The sequence below is a fragment of the Aquarana catesbeiana genome, linkage group LG09, assembly GCF_042186555.1.
Source record: "Aquarana catesbeiana isolate 2022-GZ linkage group LG09, ASM4218655v1, whole genome shotgun sequence".
Lineage (NCBI taxonomy): Eukaryota > Metazoa > Chordata > Amphibia > Anura > Ranidae > Aquarana > Aquarana catesbeiana.
The window spans coordinates 41757637-41776959 of NC_133332.1; the positions used below are offsets into that span (position 1 = coordinate 41757637).

The window sequence follows — 19323 nt, forward strand, 5'->3', positions numbered from 1 at the left end:
GAGTAATACTCTGTTTGGAATAATTTGTTTGGGGTACTGTGTGGGTACAGGCAGTAGAGGACTGGAACTATGGACTAACTTCGGAGTCAACCCGTCTGGGGTCTCCTCCTGTGTTAGTCTCCTGCCTAAAGGGGAGAAATGTGACGGACCTAGCCGGGACAGAGGCTGTTGGAGAGGACTGGGTGCGGGCCTGTTGCCTTTTGATTATGGGCCCTAGCATTTGGGGGAATGGTGCTCTCTGTGAGCTGTATGCCTGGGGACCCTGGGGTTGGTATTACTTTGGATTCAGCTCCATGTCCCCCCAAAAACACACACTCTGGGAACCCTTTATATGCCATATTAGAATGGTGACTGATTTATACTGTTGGGACTCGTACTGTTAAATGCTAATGTCATCAATTCTGCTATAATGGGTTTATTGTAAATAAGTCTAGTGTGGCTCTAAGAGTCTGCTATATACTGCTGATGAGAAAAGGTATTTATCAGTTTATATGTACTAAGCTATTGCATTTCCATGTTCTGTGTACTGTGGGAGACCAGATATAGTGAATGCAGGGTCCTGGGTTTAGTAACATATTAAAGCCCCTGTCTCCGATTTGCATAGTGGTTGGTGACCATTTAAAACGTGGATGAACAAACAACCCTTTAGACCCGGTTCACACAGGGGCAACACGACTTGCAGGTCGCCTCGGCGAGGCGACCTGCAAGCGACTTCCGCGGCGACTTGCAAAATGACTTCTGTAGAGAAGTCTATGCAAGTCGCCCCAAGTCGCCCCCAAAGTCGTACAGGAACCTTTTTCTAAGTCGGAGCAACTTGCGTCGCTCCGATTAGAATGGTTCCATTGTACAGAACAGGAGGCGACTTGTCAGGCGACTAGGCGACCAGAGGGACTTTGTTCCAAATCTGGGACTGTCCCTCAAAATCAGGGACAGTTGGGAGCTATGCACTATGAGTGCAGGCTGAGCACTGCCCACCGGCGCCACCCGAATGCAGGTTCAACTGAGGATCAGATTGGCTTGGGAATTTCTGGAACTGTGCATGATCAGAGCCAGTAGCAGACATTTTTTTTATTGGCATTTTTCTCCTGCATTTACGAGCTGCCCGTAAAAATATGGGCAGTTGGCAACACTGGTGGGGGGTCATTAGATTGTAAGCTCCTTCTCTGGTGTGGAATGGTGCGGAGGGTTCTCAGATCAATAAGTAGAGATCCCTCCTGTGATTGGTCTCTGGGATTTCTTGTGGATCTCACCAATGCCCAGTATTAGGAGATGATTGGGGGATTTGCACATTTACAATCTTTGGATTTCTAGAACTCTATTGGTGGAATGTCTGCAGGTTTCACTTTCACTTTGTGGCTTCTCATCTCCAACCTTCGTAATCTCATTCTGCCTGGTAACTGCTGATCCTCCATCTCCTCATTTTCCTATTGGAGAGAGGGGAAGCCTCCTCCAATCAGCATTGAGCTCTGCCTTCCTGTACACAGACTGTCCTGATCTGGGTGAAGTGGAAGGTTGTCGTGTTTTGGGGTCTCTCTATAGATGACAGCGGGGAGGATGAAGATGATGATCCCCCTCATCCTGATTATTCTGGGGGTGTCAGGGGTGGAGTGTGGTAAGTAGAGGACAATATAGATGACATCTTGTCAGTGGGGGGGATTTCCTCCAAGTGTTGTATAGAATGGTAGAAATCAATGTTTAGTGATAAAGGTAGAAGTATTGTGGAAGTGACAACCATGTCCTGTCTGTGTGAAGATGACAATACGGCTCTCCAGGCTCTGAAGGATCTTTATTGATCTTGTGTACGGAGCTGATGATGGACGGAGAGGTCAGGGGGTCAGAAGACATTACAATGTATCAGCTGACAATACATTTCACCTTCTCACTCATCACACCTATTTCCTCTTATAGATCTCATCCTGGAGGGGGCGCTGTGTTCAGTCTCATCTGTGTGATCTAAACTATAAATATTTAGGGTGATAACCCCTTAATGCCTGAACAAAGTTTTGTAACTTTGACATGTGTTAGTAAAACTGAACATACAGTATCATCACAACTACTTACTGTATCCAGGAGAATTTATTTTGTTTTTTCAGGATAAAATGGTAATGGATATCTCTATTTTTGGGGGGCCTCTTTCACACCAATGTAATAATTTACTGATGTTTGTTTATATGCAGAATCTTGCTGGCAAAAAGTTTCTGATTAAAAACGTAAAAGCCTTAAGTATACACATGTACAGGTGTATAAATGTTCATTTGCATGTACATACTTATTGATCATGCACACTACGTCTCAAACAAGCGGCTCCTACAGGCTTTTGAGCTTTTTTTGAGCTCTCAATTTTCTCTGCCTGGAAACTCCCCTCCATGTTAGCCAATGTGTCCATACACACTATACACACTATGGCTCTTTTAGGAGATTACAGGCATATGAGCTTACAGGCAGAAACAAAAACCCACCAAACTCATGTTTTTGACCTCTCAAAGCTTTTAATTATAAAATAAACCTAAGCACCCAAAAAAGTGTGAAAAGGCACAAAAAACAATGAAAAAATTAGCTGAGGGGAGGGTTATTGAAACGCTTATAGTCACAAAACCTCAAAAAAGCTCAAAATATGCAATAAAAAAACACAAAAGAGCACAAAAAGCACAAGCTTCTTCAGGCTTTTAGACAGAGAAATAAAGCAGCTTTTTTTTGAGCTGCAGTGTACATGAGCCCATCAAATATATCTTCATACTCTTCTAGCTGCCAGTGTTTCAATGTATGTATATACATTCATGTATATTTGTGTATACATTTATTGAAATGACTGCACTTAAACATATAATGTTCTTTTTTATGGATCTGAACACATTGCTTCATTACGGCACTTATTGCAGCTGTGGGGATTGTCCCATAAGTAACAATGTATCTGTGTTCAGATTTCTTTAAAAAACCTACACAGCTACAAATGCTGCGTTTTTCCACTCATGTGCAAGAGGCTTTATTAGCAAAGGAAAATTTACTGAAAATAGTAAAACAAAACTTTTTTTTGTAACTTTAACTGTATATTTTTTGCGGTTTCCATGACCACAAAAAAAACCTCCAAAATAAATATTCCTACATCTGATGTTCATGGTGAGAGCACAAAAGTGTAATTTATTTGCAGTTTGTATCTATAGTAGGGACATAAAATATATGATGTAACTTTTTTTTAATCCTACCTAATTTTTTTGACCCTGACATTATCCTCAATCAGGCTCTGATCGAACCTTTTTATCTTTATTTTGCATGTATTACTTTTTTACATTCCTCCCCTCTGGCTATAAGAAAAAGAAACATTCAGGGAATTCACAGGGAGTGTCTAAGAAACACTTTATAATTAAGGATGAGCTCAGGTGTGTTCACAACCCGCACATGCAGAGCCCACCAGGAAGTCGGCACTGCACATCACTAATCGCAGACAGTGAGACATTTTCCAGATCTGCGGCTGCAGAGATCGAGGAATGTCTGCCTGTGATTAGCGCTGTGCAGTGCCGACTTCCTGGTGGGCTCTACATGTGCGGGTTGTGAACACACCTGAGCTCATCCTTATTTATAATCCTGACCTTCCTCCGCACAACAAATGTTGGTTGAGGTGACAGATCTGTGTACCTGTTGTAGAAAGGGACATGAATATGGGGCTGACAGTAGGAGGAGCCTATGGCTCCCACCACCCTTAGTGTCTCCTGTGAGACCAGGAGGTGAGAAGAGAAGTACTGCAGCTGGGTCAGCACTGGAGTGGTGACCGGAGTCAGGTAGGTGTTTAGGAAGGAGGTGGGTATAACAGTTGGTGGGGCATTTTATACAGTACATTAATGCAGGGAATGCATTAAAGGGGTTGTAAAGATAAACATTTTTTCACCTTAATGCATTATATGCATTAAGGTGAAAAAACTTTTGACAATACCGCCGCCCCCATCCCCCCCGTTTTACTTACCTGACGCCTCGAATCTCCGCTGCTCGTTCTCGTCATCTCCATTGCAGCTCAGCCTAGTCGCTGATTGGCTGCAGTGGATGGATTGAAAGCAGCGCAGCCATTGGCTCGTGCTGCTGTCAATCACATCCGATGACGCGGCGCGCCGGGGGCGGGGCCGAGTGATACAGCGAGCGGCTATAGCCGCCGGCTGTATCACGGGAGCGCGCCCGCAAGCACTCACCACCATGCGAGGGAGCTCGCATTAAGGTGGTTAATGCTTGCGGGGAGGAGCTGAAACAGCCGCCGAGGGACCCCAGAAGAGCAGGTTCAGGGCCACTCTGTGCAGAACGAGCTGCACAGTGAAGGTAAGTATAACATGTTTGTTATTTTTAAAAAAAAAAAATTTTACCTTTACAACCCCTTTAAACCAGGGGGTCAGGAACCTGTAGATTGAGATCTACCAGAAGATCATGGACCGGTGACTGGTAGATCTCAGTCTGGGCTTGCTGACCGGCCATCCCAGAGCATCCGAGTGCAATGCAGAGGGACTACTTGTAAAGTTGATCTGTAGTAGGGAGCCACATAATCCGATGTCTACTCTGTAGTGTCGGCTCGTGTCCCATGGGGAGTGATACCAACTGCACTCCACCTCTTTTCCCGGCTAGTGGTCTCCAGAGTGGTGCCAGCAGGGGGAAAGAAGAGATCTTCAGGTCAGTGTGAAGCAATACACTGGGCATTATAGTATATGGCTTCTTTCACACTGATGTGCTGCGGTTTACCCACACCATGGGTGCAGTACAGTGTACCTGCAGCTTTCCTGTGGGTTTGCTGCACTTAGCCATAGACTTCTATTATATCCTGCGGGTTTTGGTGCATTTTCTGAATGCAGGAGTTTTGGTGCTTTCACAAAATGTACCACTCCTGCAGGATATAATAGAAGTCTATAGCAAAGTGCAGCTAAGCCGGGAAGGTCACAGATGCAGGTGAACACAGCCTTATACGGGGCTCAGAACAGTAGGGGTTCATTTACATTTGCAGTTTGGGGGGTGGTAAAACCCCATAGACATGTTTTTACTACACCCACCCAAACCCCCTTTAGCTACAGTGGCCAGGGGTGTACACATTTCACAGCCACAACAGGAGTTATACACTCTCTCATGGTCGGTGGGTGTAGCGCCCGACAAGCATGACCCATTCAAGTGAATGAGGCCGCTCTGCAAGTGCCCTGCAACCTTGTGCACAGGTGGCAACCAATCACGGTACCACGCTTGAAGTCACTGAGCTCCTGAGAGTGACCCATTCTTTCACAAATGTTCTTAGAAGTGATCTGCATGCCTAGATGTACGATGTTATACACCTGTGGCCATAGAGGTGATAGGAACACCTGAATCCAATGATTTGGAGGGGTGTCCCAATACTTTTGGCACTATAGTGTGTATATATAGTCAGTGTTTCCCATACTGTGATGGGGATATGGGATGGTGGAGTATGGTGTCTCTTTCTACCCAACATAGGGTGGAATTGTTTTAGAGTTACAATCATCTTTACTTCCCTTACATATTTGTTGTAGTTGAAGGATATAGACCGGCTTCCAATGTGCCCTTTGTGGTTTCCTTTGAATAATTGGTGTTGGGTTGGCTTCCTGTGATTGGACAAAGCTGTGATATTAACAGATATGTAAATAATATGCATTATCACAATGTGTAAATGATGTAGTGTGTCATTTAAGGTATTTTGTATGAGATGTCACAACTGACCATGAAAATATGTTATTTGGGAATATTACCTCCACTTATCTCCTGAAAAAAAGGACACACAGTCCACGAAATGCTTTGAGAATTCACAAGGCCGGCTGTGATGTCTTCATTTAACAGAAAACATAAAGAGGTATTACATTGAAAAAAATAATAATTTTATATATTGCAGCTTACTGATCTTGTGATGGCTGCACTGGTTATATCAGGTTTTTTTTTCCCCTTTATTTTTGCTTGTTGATCCTGCCAGTAACACACCTCCCATGTTAGGGTGTCTCCACTCTGGATGGAGGAGCAGCAGAGACACCCTTGAACAGCAGCATTGTCAGTCGGGGAGGGTAGTGTTAGATACATAGGCTGATTTAGATGGACTTGACTAACAAATTAAAGCAAATGTAGTTACAACATTTTTCTTTTAGGCCGGGTTTACTCCTATGCGAATTAGATGTGGATTTCCCCGCATCCAATTCGCATAACAGGAGAATGTGGCTGATTCTCTATGGAGCCAGTTCACATATCTCTGTTGCGGCTGCGGAGCGCACTGCACAGAAACGCTGTGCATCTTTGGCTCCATTTCAGGGCCGAATTCAGGCATAGATTTGGCCCTGACTCATCCCTGAAATGGGGAACAGGGACACACAGCGCTCCTGTGTGATCCGCAGCGGGTTCCAGTGTGAACCCAGCCTTAGGGTAAATATTTTACATTAAAAATAAAAGCTGTTCATTGTAAGCACCCCTGTCAGTGGCAAATGGTTTGTCTCATCCTTCCAACTGCTACTTTTGCTGGACAGCTTGGTCTGGTAAAGTAAGTTAAAAAAAATAATAGACTTGCTGGCAGTATTACTGGGTGGAAAAAATTAAAAAGTTAACAAAAAAATGCAGCCATTGCTAAGTACTGGTAAGCTGCAATAATATAAAAAAGAAAAGGGCAAACAAGGTAATTATTAGGTATAATAAGGGTTCACTAAAGGCTAATAAGAGGTTCATATGAGCAATTTGTATTAAAAAAACATTTTTAGTTTGTTGGATTTGACTGTGTCAGCAATCCGGGCTAAAGCCACTGATTGAAGTAAGCCGGTCCCTCTGATGAGAATGCTCTGTATGACCTGGACACATATTCTGCAATTTGGGGCAGCACAGTGGTGTAGTGGTTAGCACTTTCACCTAGCAGCAAAAAGGGTCACTGGTTCGAATCCTGACCACAACACAATCTGCCTGGAGTTTGCATGTTCTCCGTTTACCTCTGCCGGGCTAGCCCCCCCATATCAAAATTTTTGAAAAAACGTTATGCAGTTTGTTAGATCTTTGTTAGATCTTTGTTAGATCAGGTTAGATCAACCGTTGTTTGCATTAGATCTCACACAGGAGAAGCAATATTAACAATAATTCGGGTGGGGGCTAAACCGTCATTATTATTATTGTTCAGGATTTATATAGCGCCAACAGTTTACGCAGCGCTTTACAATATAAAAAGGGAGACAATACAGTTATAATACAATAAAATACAAGAGGATTAAGAGGGCCCTGCTCAGAAGAGCTTACAATCTAATAGGGTGGGGCAGGTGGTACAAAAGGTTGTAACTGTGGGGAATGAGCTGGTGGAAGTGATAGGAGATTAGTTGGAGACGTGATAGGCTTTCCTGAAGAGATGAGTTTTCAGGGATCGCCTGAAGGTAGCAAGGAGTAGGGGATAGCTGGATAGATGGAGGTAGCGAGTTCCAGAGGATGGGAGAGGCTCTGGAGAAATCATGGAGACGAGCATGGGAGGAGGAGATGAGAGAGCTTGAAAGCAGGAGGTCTTGAGAGGAGCGGAGAGGTCGATTTGGATGATATTTGGAGACAAGATTAGCGATGTAGCTCGGGGCAGAGTTGTGAATGGCTTTGTATGTTGTGGTTAGTATTTTTAAATTAATTCACTGGGTGATTGGGAGCCAGTGTAGGGATTGGAGTAGAGGGTTGGCAGACACTGAGCGGTTGGTAAGGTGGATAAGTCTGGCAGCAGCATTCATGATAGACTGAAGAGGGGATAGCCTATGGAGAGGTAAGCCAATGAGAAGGGAGTTGCAATAGTCAAGGCGAGAGATAACAAGGGAGTGAATGAGGAGCTTGGTGGTTTCATTTGTTAAAAAGGGGTGAATTTTAGAGATGTTACGGAGGTGAATTCTACAAACTTTTGACAACGATTGGATTTGAGGCTGAAATGACAAGTCAGAGTCTAGGATTACACCTAGTACCCTGGCGTGAGGGGAGGGACTGATGGTTGCATTGTTGATTTTGATGGAAAAGTCATGGAGGGGTTCACGGGCGGGGGGGGGGGGAACGGGGGGAATATTAATAGCTCAGTTTTAGAGAGATTTAGTTTAAGGAAGTGGTGCGACATCCATGCTGATATGTCAGTTAGTAAGTTAGTAATGCGAGAGGAGACTGAAGGAGTGAGGTGAGGAGTAGACAGATAGATTTGGGTGTCATCAGCGTATAAGTGGTATTGGAAGCCATGGGCAGTTATTAAGTGACCGAGGGAGGGGGTGTAGATAGAGAAGAGAAGGGGTCCAAGAACCGAGCCTTGGGGGACCCCCACAGAAAGGGGCAATGGAGAGGAGGAGACAGAGTTGTAGGTGACACTGAAGGAGCGCTGTGATAAATAGGCAGAGAACCAGGATAGAGCAGAATCTCGGAGGCCAAGGGAATGTAGCTTATTGAGAAGGAGCGGGGGGTCAACAGTATCAAAGGCCGCAGAGAGGTCAAGTAGTAGGAGTATGGAGTACTGGCTGTTGGTTTTAGCAGTTAGTAAATCATTAGTGAGTTTTAGTAAGGCAGTTTCCGTGGAGTGCTGCGAGCGAAAGCCAGACTGTAAGGGGTCAAGAAGGTTATTTTCATTGAGGTAGGAGCTAAGACGGTTGTAGACTAAGCGTTCTAGAAGTTTCGAGGTGAATGGGAGCAATGAGATGGGTCTTAAGTTGTTCAGGTCAGTAGGGTCCAGTGAGGGCTTTTTAAGAATGGGAGTGATCTGCGCATGTTTTAGAGGGGAGGGGAAGATGCCACTAGAGAGGGAGAGATTGAAGATGTGGGTGAGGGAGCATAGGATAGAAGAAGAGGGTGACCGTAGTAGTTGTGAGGGAACAGGATCCAAGGGACAATTGGTTAGGTGGGCATCCGAGAAAATTTTTGTAAACCTCTTCCGTAGTAGCCAATTCAAAAGAGGAGAATGTGCTGCTAGGCAAGGTATGTTGGGTGGGGAAGACGTACGCACAGTGGAGATGTCCTCACGAATTGCATCGATTTTGTCTTTGAAGTTATTGGCAATCTCTTGGGCAGTGAGTGAGTTAGTGGGTAGAGGGGGTGGTGGACGAAGTAGAGAGTTAAAGGTTGAGAAGAGCCGACGGGGACTGGATGACAAGGAATTAATAAAAGAGACAAAGTAGGCTTGTTTGGCAGCATGGAGGCATGAATTGTATTTTAGAAGGGCAGATTTATATAGGGTGAAGTCTTGCAGGCATTTGGTTTTACGCCACAGCTGTTCAAGAGTACGGCAATGTCTCTTGAGATTTCTAGTGTTGTCAGTTTGCCAGGGTTGTAACGGTCGGGGCCTGATTCTGCGTGTGGTTAGCGGAGCAAGTGCATCTAGTGATGATGAGAGTGAACTGTTGTAGACAGAGGTGGCCAGGTCAGGACAGGACAGGGGAGAGATTATGTCATATAGGTGGTCAGTAGCAGAATAGAGAAGAGAAGGGTTAAAGTGGCGAAGGTTTCTACAAGTAATTGTTTGCTGCTTGGAGGGATGGGTGGTTGGAGGCAAGGATACACTGAAAGTAATGAGGTTGTGATCAGATAGAGGAAAGGGGGTGTTGGTGAGGTTGCCAGGGTTGCAGAGATGGGAGAATACAAGGTCAAGGGTATTACCACTGGAGTGAGTGGAAGTATGTGTCCATTGGGTTAGGTCAAAACATGAGGTTAAGTCGAGAAGTTTAGCTGTAGTTGGGCTGTTAACATTGACAGGAATGTTAAAGTCACCAAGAATAATGGTGGGTATTTCAGAGGAGAGAAAGTAGGGTAGCCAGGCAGCAAAGTCATCAAGAAAGCGCGATACCGGTCCTGGAGGCCGATAAATTGCTGCAATCCTAAGAGAAATGGGAGAAAACAGACGAATACAGTGCATCTCGAAAGAAGAGAGGGAGGGACAGGAAGGACTTGGATGGTGCTTTGTGGGGATAGAAGGAAGCCAACTCCACCTCCTTTCTGTCTGTTGGGTCTTGGGCAGTGAGTCCAATGGAGACCACCATGGGAGAGGGCAGCAGGAGAAGCTGAGTCAAAATTTTGAAGCCAGGTTTCTGTTATGGCGAGTATGTTCAAGCCATGAGAGATGAAGAGGTCATGTACAGATGTTAGCTTGTTACAGATGGAGCGGGCGTTCCAAAGGGCGCATGAGATTGATGGGGTGCTTTGAGGAAGCAGGGGGATAGAAATTAAACTGAGTGGATTGTGGTGGTTGCCAGAGGGGGAGGGGTATTGGATATGTGGCTTGTATTTGGAAAATGGCGGACCAGGATTAGGAGAAATGTCACCTGAGACTAGAAGGAGGAGGGCGAGGAAGGCAAGGTGGGAGTGGGATGTGCATGAGCACACGTGTCTAGTGGCCCTGGTGTTTGTCAGCATGTGGGTGCAGCAAATGCAGGAGATGATGGGTGCCATAGTAGGGAGAGGGTAGGAGTGAGGGTGATATGTGCATGCTGCAGGGAAGAGAGGAGGGGTAGAGTAAAGATAATTTGAGGATAGAAGACACCAATGTGAGAAGGACGAGAATAAGGAGCATGTTAGTGGATAGAGAGTGGGAAACGAACCTAATCTAAAATAGATGTCAAAGCTGGTTTGCTTGTCGTCTTGCAGAACGGAGCAGAGTTCTTGTTCATGCAGCTTTAGTTATTCTGCTTTCGTTAAACTGCGTCGGTGAAACTGCGCATCACTTGTGACAGAGCCACTCAGGACAGAGCCATGATGTCAGCCCCCCCTTATCAAAAAAATGACCAAATAGCTATTTTGGACGCTATTTATAAGATCAAGTGGTTTTAAGGTTAGATCTCACATAGTTAAAGACTTATTAAGTGATTAATGAGGGGGGCTGGCCCCCCTTATCAAATTTTCTGCCCAAAAATCATTCAGGCTAATATATATTCGTTAGATCCGGTAAGATCAAGTGATTTTAACGTTGGATCTCACATCATTTCAGAGATATTCCACATCAAAATAGAGATATTAGGTGGTACAGAAGGTACATCCATCTTCAACTGTCTCTGGATGGTCTCTGGAACAGTCTTTGGATGGTTCTTCAGCGGGTGCGTGTAGTCTCTCCTCACACCTCCGTTCACCTCCCTGCCTCATAGTGATCTCTCCTCAGACCAACAAGCTTAAGTCTTTAGATAGCCCCCTTCTTGCAAAGCAGGCTGGGCTTGGTAGTTCCACCCCCTGTAGAAATCATTGGGGCTGCATTGTCATGAGACTTCAAGTCCCGTGGTCCTCTGCTGCTGCTTGATTGGCTCCCTCTCCCTGCCAATAGGGACACAGGAAGAGGAGATGGAGGGGGAGAAATACCCCACAGGGACTGACAGGCGTGTTCTCCCTCAGTGAGTGCCTGTGTCAGTGTCTATTCAATCCGGTGGTCGCTGGCGGGAATGGGGGGAGGTGCGGGACCACAAGTGATAGAGTAGCCCCTGCTACACACTCCCCCCACCAAAGAACCTTTGGTCTGCCAAAGGAGGTAAAGAGTCTATGACCTTTTACGTGCTTTTGATATACCCACGAAAAAAAAAACAGGTTAGTGTGCACAGGAAAGCATATAATTTACATTTGCAAAAAACCTTGGCAGAGGAACATCCCACCAATTAGCATAGGAGGGGAGGTTGTCCTGCCTACAGGCCACCTTAACTGGAATGGCCCAGTTAGATGTGCCAGGGGTTAGTGTCAGAAACCAAGAAATCAGGCCGAGACAGAAGTACAGTAAATCGCACTTGTTTAATAATAAAAGTAAAAAGAACAAATGTAGTCAAAACATAGCCAAAGTTCAGTAACCGGAACGGATAGTCAGCCCAGCCAGAAGTCAGGGATCAATGTAATGGAACAGCAAGCAGGATCTGGAGCCAGAAGGGATGTCAGCAAAGCAAGTCTTGAACAGGATCGCAGGAGATTGTTTCTGTGATGTTGACCAAGGCGAAGGCAGAGATCCTCTGGACTGGACTGCTTAAGTAGGCAAGACTGACGAGCAGGATATCATCAACAGCTGAGTAACTGTGGAGAGATAGGAGCTGGCAATTAGCCGTCAGCTGAGCGGCCAGCTCAGAGAAAGAAGGGCTGAGCCCAGCCCTGACAGTGAGTTGGGATTGCCCACCACCAAATCTGCGGTGGAAGGGTCAGTTACTTCAAGAGTTCTTTTTACAATGAGAACGACCTCCTCAGAGCTTTCACCCAAAGTATAATATGTTATTCTTTAGGTCAGGTGAATAACCCTTCGCTCTTGCTGTTCTTTAGGTTCTGGGGTTACAGGCACACTGGTCTCTTCTTCCTGCATATCAGCTTCAGCTTCCTCAATGAAGAAGGATGGAAAGTCTTAGGGGTCTGTTGTCAGCAGGGAAGATTGAGGGTCTTCCAACTCTTCAAAACTTTGAGGTACAAATTCAGGAGCCTCTGGCCTGAGAGTCACCTCAGTCACCTTGGGAGGCAAAGAAAAGGGGGGGTGGTGGGCCCTTTCATTTGAGATGGCCACAGACAATCTCTCTCTTCATCCTTGCTGTTTTCATCTTCAGCAAGGGGTACAGAGTGAGATCTAGTCACTGGCCGGGATTTTTGAGAGGCCATGGGTGTGGGCTGTAAATCTGGCTGTGGTGGTACATGAACTGCTTCTGACAGAGGAAACATGATTGCGATGCCAAGGCCTGTGCTTCCCTCTGGCCGGATTTGATATACTGGGTGTCCTGGCAGATGCTTGCAAACGACATAGGGCTGCGACTTCCAGTGGTCAGTCAACTTGTGCTTTCTTGGGACACACAAGTTTCTCAGCATTACCTTGTCATCCGGCTGTAGGTCCTGTACTCATACCCTGAGGTCAAAATTTATTTTGTTTCTCTGTCCTCGGGCATATGAGGCAGCTTGAGCCTTATCATAGGCAATTTTCAGATGTCTCTGCAGGCGATCCACATACCCTCTGTGGGAAGTTGTTTTTTTTTTAAATCAAAAAAGGTTTTATTGAACATTCACATATTATCCATCGATCAATGTCACCATTTTTTTTTCAATTACATAAGATTTGTTGTAGCAGAAATCCTTCATGTACATACATATAGTGTATATTTCAACTTTGCTCTTCCTGTGGGAAGTTGTTGAGGCATGGTCGAGGGATGTGCTGAAGGCCAAGTCTACTGGCAGCCGGGCCTATGATCCGAACATCAAACTATAGGGCGAGTAACCTGTGGCATCATTTGCGGTGCTGTTATAAGCATGCATAATAGACACTATATGCGTGCTCCAGTGCTGCTTTTGTTCTGAACTTAGAGTTCCAAGCATTTCCAGGAGGGTTTGGTTGAAACTCTCTGGTTGAAGATCTCCTTGAGGATGATACAGAGTGGTTTTAGACTTCCTGATGCCCAACAGGTCTAAAAGTCTCTTGATGAGACTACTCTCGAAATCTCTCCCTTGATCAGAGTGGATGCATTGGGACAGACCATAGTGCACAAAGAATTTCTCAGCGAAGATCTTGGCCACCATGGATGCTTGTTGGTCCCTCGTGGAAAACGCCTGGGCATACCGAGTGGAATGGTCAGTCACTACCAGGATATTTTCCTGCCCGCTCTGATCAGGCTCCAAGCACAGAATGTCAATGTACACCAGCTCCATGGGTCCCTGACTCTGAAGATGGCCCATTGGGGCAGCTCAGTGAGGCAAAGTCTTCCTTTGGATACATCTGATGCAGGAGTGGCAATAGTCCTCAACTTCAGCCTGCATACAGGGCCAGTAGAACTGGTCCCTCACCAGGTGAAAGGTCCTCTTGGGCCCTAGCTGGCCATGGTTGTCGTGTAGGGCAGTTAATACTGTCTCCCTATGTTTTTCAGATAGCAATAGCTCCCATTTTTCTTCAGAATCATCAGAGGGGCCCCTTCGGTAGACCAACCCTCTGTGCACCTGAAACCTTCATCCCCAACTTGGGTGACATTGCAATAACATCTGGGGACACCAGCGGCTGACACACCAACCCCATCGGTTCTGGATCCTACTCCAGGTTGATGTTCTGCTCCTTGACATAAGGCTCATTGCCCTTTAGGTGTCAGCTGGGCCTATTCTTCTGGAGGGTCTCTGGAACAATCTGACCTTCTTGACAAAGCATCTGCATCTTGTTTCCCGACCCCGGTCGATACTTCAGGCTGAAAATAAACCCTGATAGAGCAGCCAACCATATGTGACCCATGGCGTCCAACTTGGTGGTAGTGAGGCTGTAGGTGAGAGGATTGTTGTCTTGATCACGAACTCCGCTCCATACAGGTAATCCCTCAGCTTATCTACCACCGCCCACTTCAAGGCCAGGAACTCAAGTTTGTGCATGGGGTAGTTCTCGGCGGGGGCTGAGTTCCGACTCACGTAGGCAACAGGCCGTAGATGGCCGTCATGCTCTTGTACCCCACCCAACCCATCTCGACTGGCATCAAAGTGTAGCTCGTATGGCTTGGTTGGATCTGCATAGGCCACGACTGGAGCGGTTGTTAGGCTTCACTTCAGCTGCCTAAAACCTCTTCACACTTTCGGAGTCCATTGTTCCTGAATGGACTCTCTGGGTCTTCTGGGCCCTCCAGCTGGTCTGACAGGCTTTGCCAGATCAGGGTCAGCGTCTTAGCGAATCCCTTGAAAAATCTCCTGTAATAAGAGCAGAATCCCAGAAATGACCTAAGCTCAGTTACGTTGGTAGGCCTCGGCTAGGAGGTGACAGCTTCCAGGTTCTAGAGGTCGGTAGCCATTTCGTCAGCAGACACAATGTGGCCAAGGTAGTTGACTGAGAGTTGATAAGACTGGCACTTTTCCAGAGACAGCTTCATCCCCCTCATCATGGAGTCTCTTCAGGACCTTCTGCAGACGCTCTTCATGCTCTTCCAGGGTCTTACCGAATCAGGAATGTCCTTCGGTTCAGTGTCTGGTAGTCAATACCCAGCCTCAGTGACCCATTCTTCTTCTGTACCACCACTATTGGGGAAGCGCATGGACTCTGGGACTCTCGGATGACACCTGTCCTCTTCAACTTTGCCAGTTGTTCACGCAGATCCTCCAAGTGCCCTAAAGGAATCCATCAAACTCTTTCCCTGAACGACTTATGCACTCGAAGAGATGGATTCGGTATTGGGCACTTTTTGCACACCCCACATCAAATTCACTCTTGGAGAATGCAGCCTGCCATCTCAGGAGCTGATTCTTGGCCCTTTATTTCCATTCAGGCAAAAGGGGAGTATTCTTCGGATAGAACTCCTCCACAGAGATCCCATCCTTTGCTCCCCCCCACCAAATCAGACTGGGGTGGCCAGATTCACTTGTCCCAGCAACATCTGAGCCGGCATCTTCACTGGCGAAGCGGTTATGTTGCGGACACTAACCATAGAAGTCTCTGTAAGCTCCAGTATCCAGAAGGGCCTTGGTGTAGACTCCCTTTACTTGGATGGGAACAACAGGAGAAGGTCCCACCAGCTTGTCAGGGAGCATAGAGGAATTGGTGGCCCTGGCCTGTTCGGTGGTTTGTATCCACGCTCCTTTCTGCAGAGATTCTGATCGGGCTTAAGTCTGCGCTAAGTTCTGGGAGTCTGGTGTTCATTGACTCTTCAACACCAGGCAGCATGTCAGGAAAGGAAAGGAAGCGGGACACTGGGTTGCTTGGAGGCAACGACGGGGGGCCCTCTGCAAGGGTTTGGACTTTCGCTGCTGTCTCTTCATGTCATTGGTTTTGAGCCAGCTACCGTAGATGGGCACCCGGTTGGCTCTTTCACCAGAGCCCTCCGAAGTTTCCCTCTGGCTTCCCTCTGGCTTCTGGCACTGTGCTTCAAGCTTCACTGGGCTTGGACACACCTGTCGATTAATGTCCCACATAATTTCAGCATACTTCGGTATGCTACTACAGAAGCAAATACTCTTGCGCACAGATGTGTAAGCTAGATGTTTCCAAGGGTTCAGAAAGGACAGTGAATTTCGGCCTTGCTGCTCTCCAGGATGGGATTATCCTAGTAGTGAACGATAAGAAAAAAAAAAGAGAGAGTGCACCAGCCTAGTGCATTATCCCAAGGTAAATTTATTAAAACCAAGATAAAATCTACTCACAAAGGTAGAAAGAAAAATCGCACTATACAGTCACAAGGCGATTGGTCTGTTAGTAGCAGTTTCCAGGTCCTGTGGAGAGGACATACGAACCGCTGCTGGCTAACATGTTTCGAAGGTGTCCCTCTTTACTTTGGTATGCTCAATGGCACTCCTCACTGGTACATGTGAAAATGCTCATTATCGGCTCCGATATAGTCACTAGTATGGATATCCGTGCATCGCTACCAAATATCCATAATATCCCTGTAATTATGGATAGTCAAACATTAAAATCACTTGATCTTACTGGATCCAATGAATATCAATTAGCCGGGGTGATTTTTTGGCCAGAAAATTTGATAAGAGGGGGTCAGCCCCCCTCATTAATCACTTAATAAGTCTCTAATTATGTGAGATCTAATCTCATCCTTATGTACCACCACCTAATATCTCTAACGTTAAAACCACTTGATCTTACCGGATCCAAGAAATATCTATTAGCCTAGATGATTTTTGGCCAGAAAATTGCATGTGGGGGGCCATCCCGTCCTTATGTACCACCTAATATCTCTATTTTTATGTGGAATATCTCTGAAATGATGTGAGATCTAACATTAAAACCACTTGATCTTACCGGAACTAATGAATATCTATTAGCCTGAATGATTTTTAGCCAGAAAATTACATGTGGGGGGACTAACCCGTCCATATGTACCATTTAATATCTCTATTCTGATGTGGAATATCTCTGAAATGATGTGAGATCTAACGTTAAAACCACTTGATCTGAATGATTTTTGGGCAGAAAATTTGATAAGGGGGGCCAGCCCCCCTCAATCACTTAATAAGTCTTTAAACATGTGAGATCTAATGTTAAAACCACTTGATCTTACCGGATCTAACAAATAGCTTCCAAAATAAATAACTGTTTGGTCAATTTTTTGAAAAGGGGGGCTGATGACGGGTTAGCCCCCCCAGCAAATAACTGTTAATATATCTTCTTTTGTGTGAGATCTACAATGGTTGATCTAACCTGATCTAACAAAGATCTAACAAACTGCATAAGATTTTTTCAAAAATTTTGATATGGGGGGTAACCTGGCAAAGGTCTCCATTTTGCTGTTTCCCCTGGGTACTCCGGTTTCCTCCCACACTCTAAAGACATGCTGGTAGGTTAATCGGATCCTGTCTAAATTGGCCCCAGTATGTGTATGTATGAATGTGTGTTAGGGATCTTAGGTTGTAAGCTCCTTGAGGGTAGGGACTGATGTACAATATATATGTAAAGTACTGCGTAAAATTGACGGCACTATATAATTACCTGAAATAATAATAATACTATTTTTTTTTTTATATGTAGATGCTGTTACAGTACTACATCAGAGCAGTAGGTGGCAGTATAAGACCCTGCCCCCCTCTGACATCACGGGGAATGCCACAGGGAAGTCCCCATCAGAGGGGGGCGGAGTCACCGGGTGGCCCCACCCTCCGTTATTTAAGAACCGTCAGAAAAGGAGAAGCGTCACACAGCGGGAGCCTCCCATCCAATCGTGGATGCAGAGCGGCCCGAGAAAAGAAGATGAAGAGAAGAAGACGCCGCTGAGGAAGATGCCGGATGAGAACACCAGAGGAAGAACCAGAAGAAGAAGGAGGAAGAAACCAAAGGAGGATAGACGATAGAAGAAGCATTTAAATAAAGGAATTGTCAAAAATTGTCTCTTGTCATTTTTAACATTTTTGACAGTTTTTTGTGAAATGGTAGGGGTACTTTACCCACTTACCATTTCACACAGGGGGAGCCCCGGGATCTGGGGGTCCCCTTGTTAAAGGGGGCTTCCAGATTCTGATAAGCCCCTCGCCCGCAGACCCCCACAACCACCGGGCAAGGGTTGTGGGGATGAGGCCCTTGTCCAACATGGGGACAAGGTGTTTTGGGGGGCTACTCCAAAGCACCCTCCCAATGTTGAGGGCATGTGGCCTGTTACGGTTCAGGAAGGGGGCGCTCTCTTGTCCCCCCCTCTTTTCCTGCGGCCTGCCAGGTTGCATGCTCAGATAAGGGCCTGGTATGGAATTTAGGGGGACCCCCACGTCATTTTTTTTTTAAATTTTGGTTCGGGGTTCCCCTGTGGGGAATTCCCATGCCGTTTTTATCAATGAACTTTTATGTGTATTGTCGGACCGACAATTCATTAATAGCGGCAAGTAGTTTTAAATGACTTTTTTCCTTTGAAATGTCATTTTGCTGTCAGACTGTTCTAAAGATGGGAAACATGCACCCCTTTACAGGCATACAGACACCCCCCAGGTACGAAATTTAAAGGAATATTACACTTTTATTGTTTCACTTTAAGCATTATTAAAATCACTCCTCCCGAAATAATGAACATTTTTAAAACTTTGTTTTGCATTGATCCTTGTCCCCTGGGGCAGGACCCAGGTCCCCAAACACTTTTTATGACAATACCATGCATATAAGCCTTTAAAATTAGCACTTTTGATTTCTCCAATAGACTTTTAAAGGGTGTTCCGCGGCTTTCGAATTTGCAGCGAACACCCCAAATTGTTCGCTGTTCGGCGAACTGGCAAACCACCGATGTTCGAGTCAAACATGAGTTCGACTCGAATTTGAAGCTCATCCCTACTTGTCAGTGGGGGGGATTTCCTCCAAGTGTTGTATAGAATGGTAGAAATCAATGTTTAGTGATAAAGGTAGAAGTATTGTGGAAGTGACAACCATGTCCTGTCTGTGTGAAGATGACAATACGGCTCTCCAAGCTCTGAAGGATCTTTATTGATCTTGTGTACGGAGCTGATGATGGACGGAGAGGTCAGGGGGTCAGAAGACATTACAATGTATCAGCTGACAATACATTTCACCTTCTCACTCATCACACCTATTTCCTCTTATAGATCTCATCCTGGAGGGGGCGCTGTGTTCAGTTTTATCTTTGTGATCTAAACTATAAATATTTAGGGTGATATTAACCCCTTAATGCCTGAACACAGTTTTGTAACTTTGACATGTGTTAGTAAAACTGAACATACAGTATCATCACAACTACTTAAAGTGGAGGGCCACCCAAAAAAAAAATTGCACCAAAAATTAAAAAAAAAAAATTTAAAAAAACGTGAAAAAAAAATGCACTTACCCGAAAACCTTGTTGCTAGGCAGTCTTCCTAATCTGCCTCTTCCTATTCCGCGGCGTGTAATGCTCCTCGGTGAGCGGCCCCGTTGTCTTCTGGGAACTGTGTGTGTTCCTAGAACACCACGGGGCCATTCATAGAGCGCCACGCCGCTCGCGCAGTAGGAAACTGGCA

At 45.7% G+C, this 19323-nt stretch overlaps 1 protein-coding gene across 3 annotated transcripts in view; it reads left to right on the forward strand.

Annotated features, from left to right (window-relative positions):
* The first annotated feature begins 1439 nt into the window (after positions 1 to 1439).
* The window catches only part of LOC141107545 (class I histocompatibility antigen, F10 alpha chain-like), a 121207-nt gene continuing 103323 nt past the window's right edge, over positions 1440 to 19323 (forward strand). For 2 of the 3 annotated variants that reach the window (XM_073598358.1, XM_073598357.1), the window contains exon 1: positions 1441 to 1612. In XM_073598358.1, coding sequence (XP_073454459.1) covers positions 1540 to 1612 — 73 coding nt within the window. In that variant the 5' untranslated portion in view covers positions 1441 to 1539. Of the gene's footprint in view, positions 1613 to 19323 lie in introns of all 3 variants that reach the window. The other variant, XM_073598356.1, reaches the window with a different exon arrangement.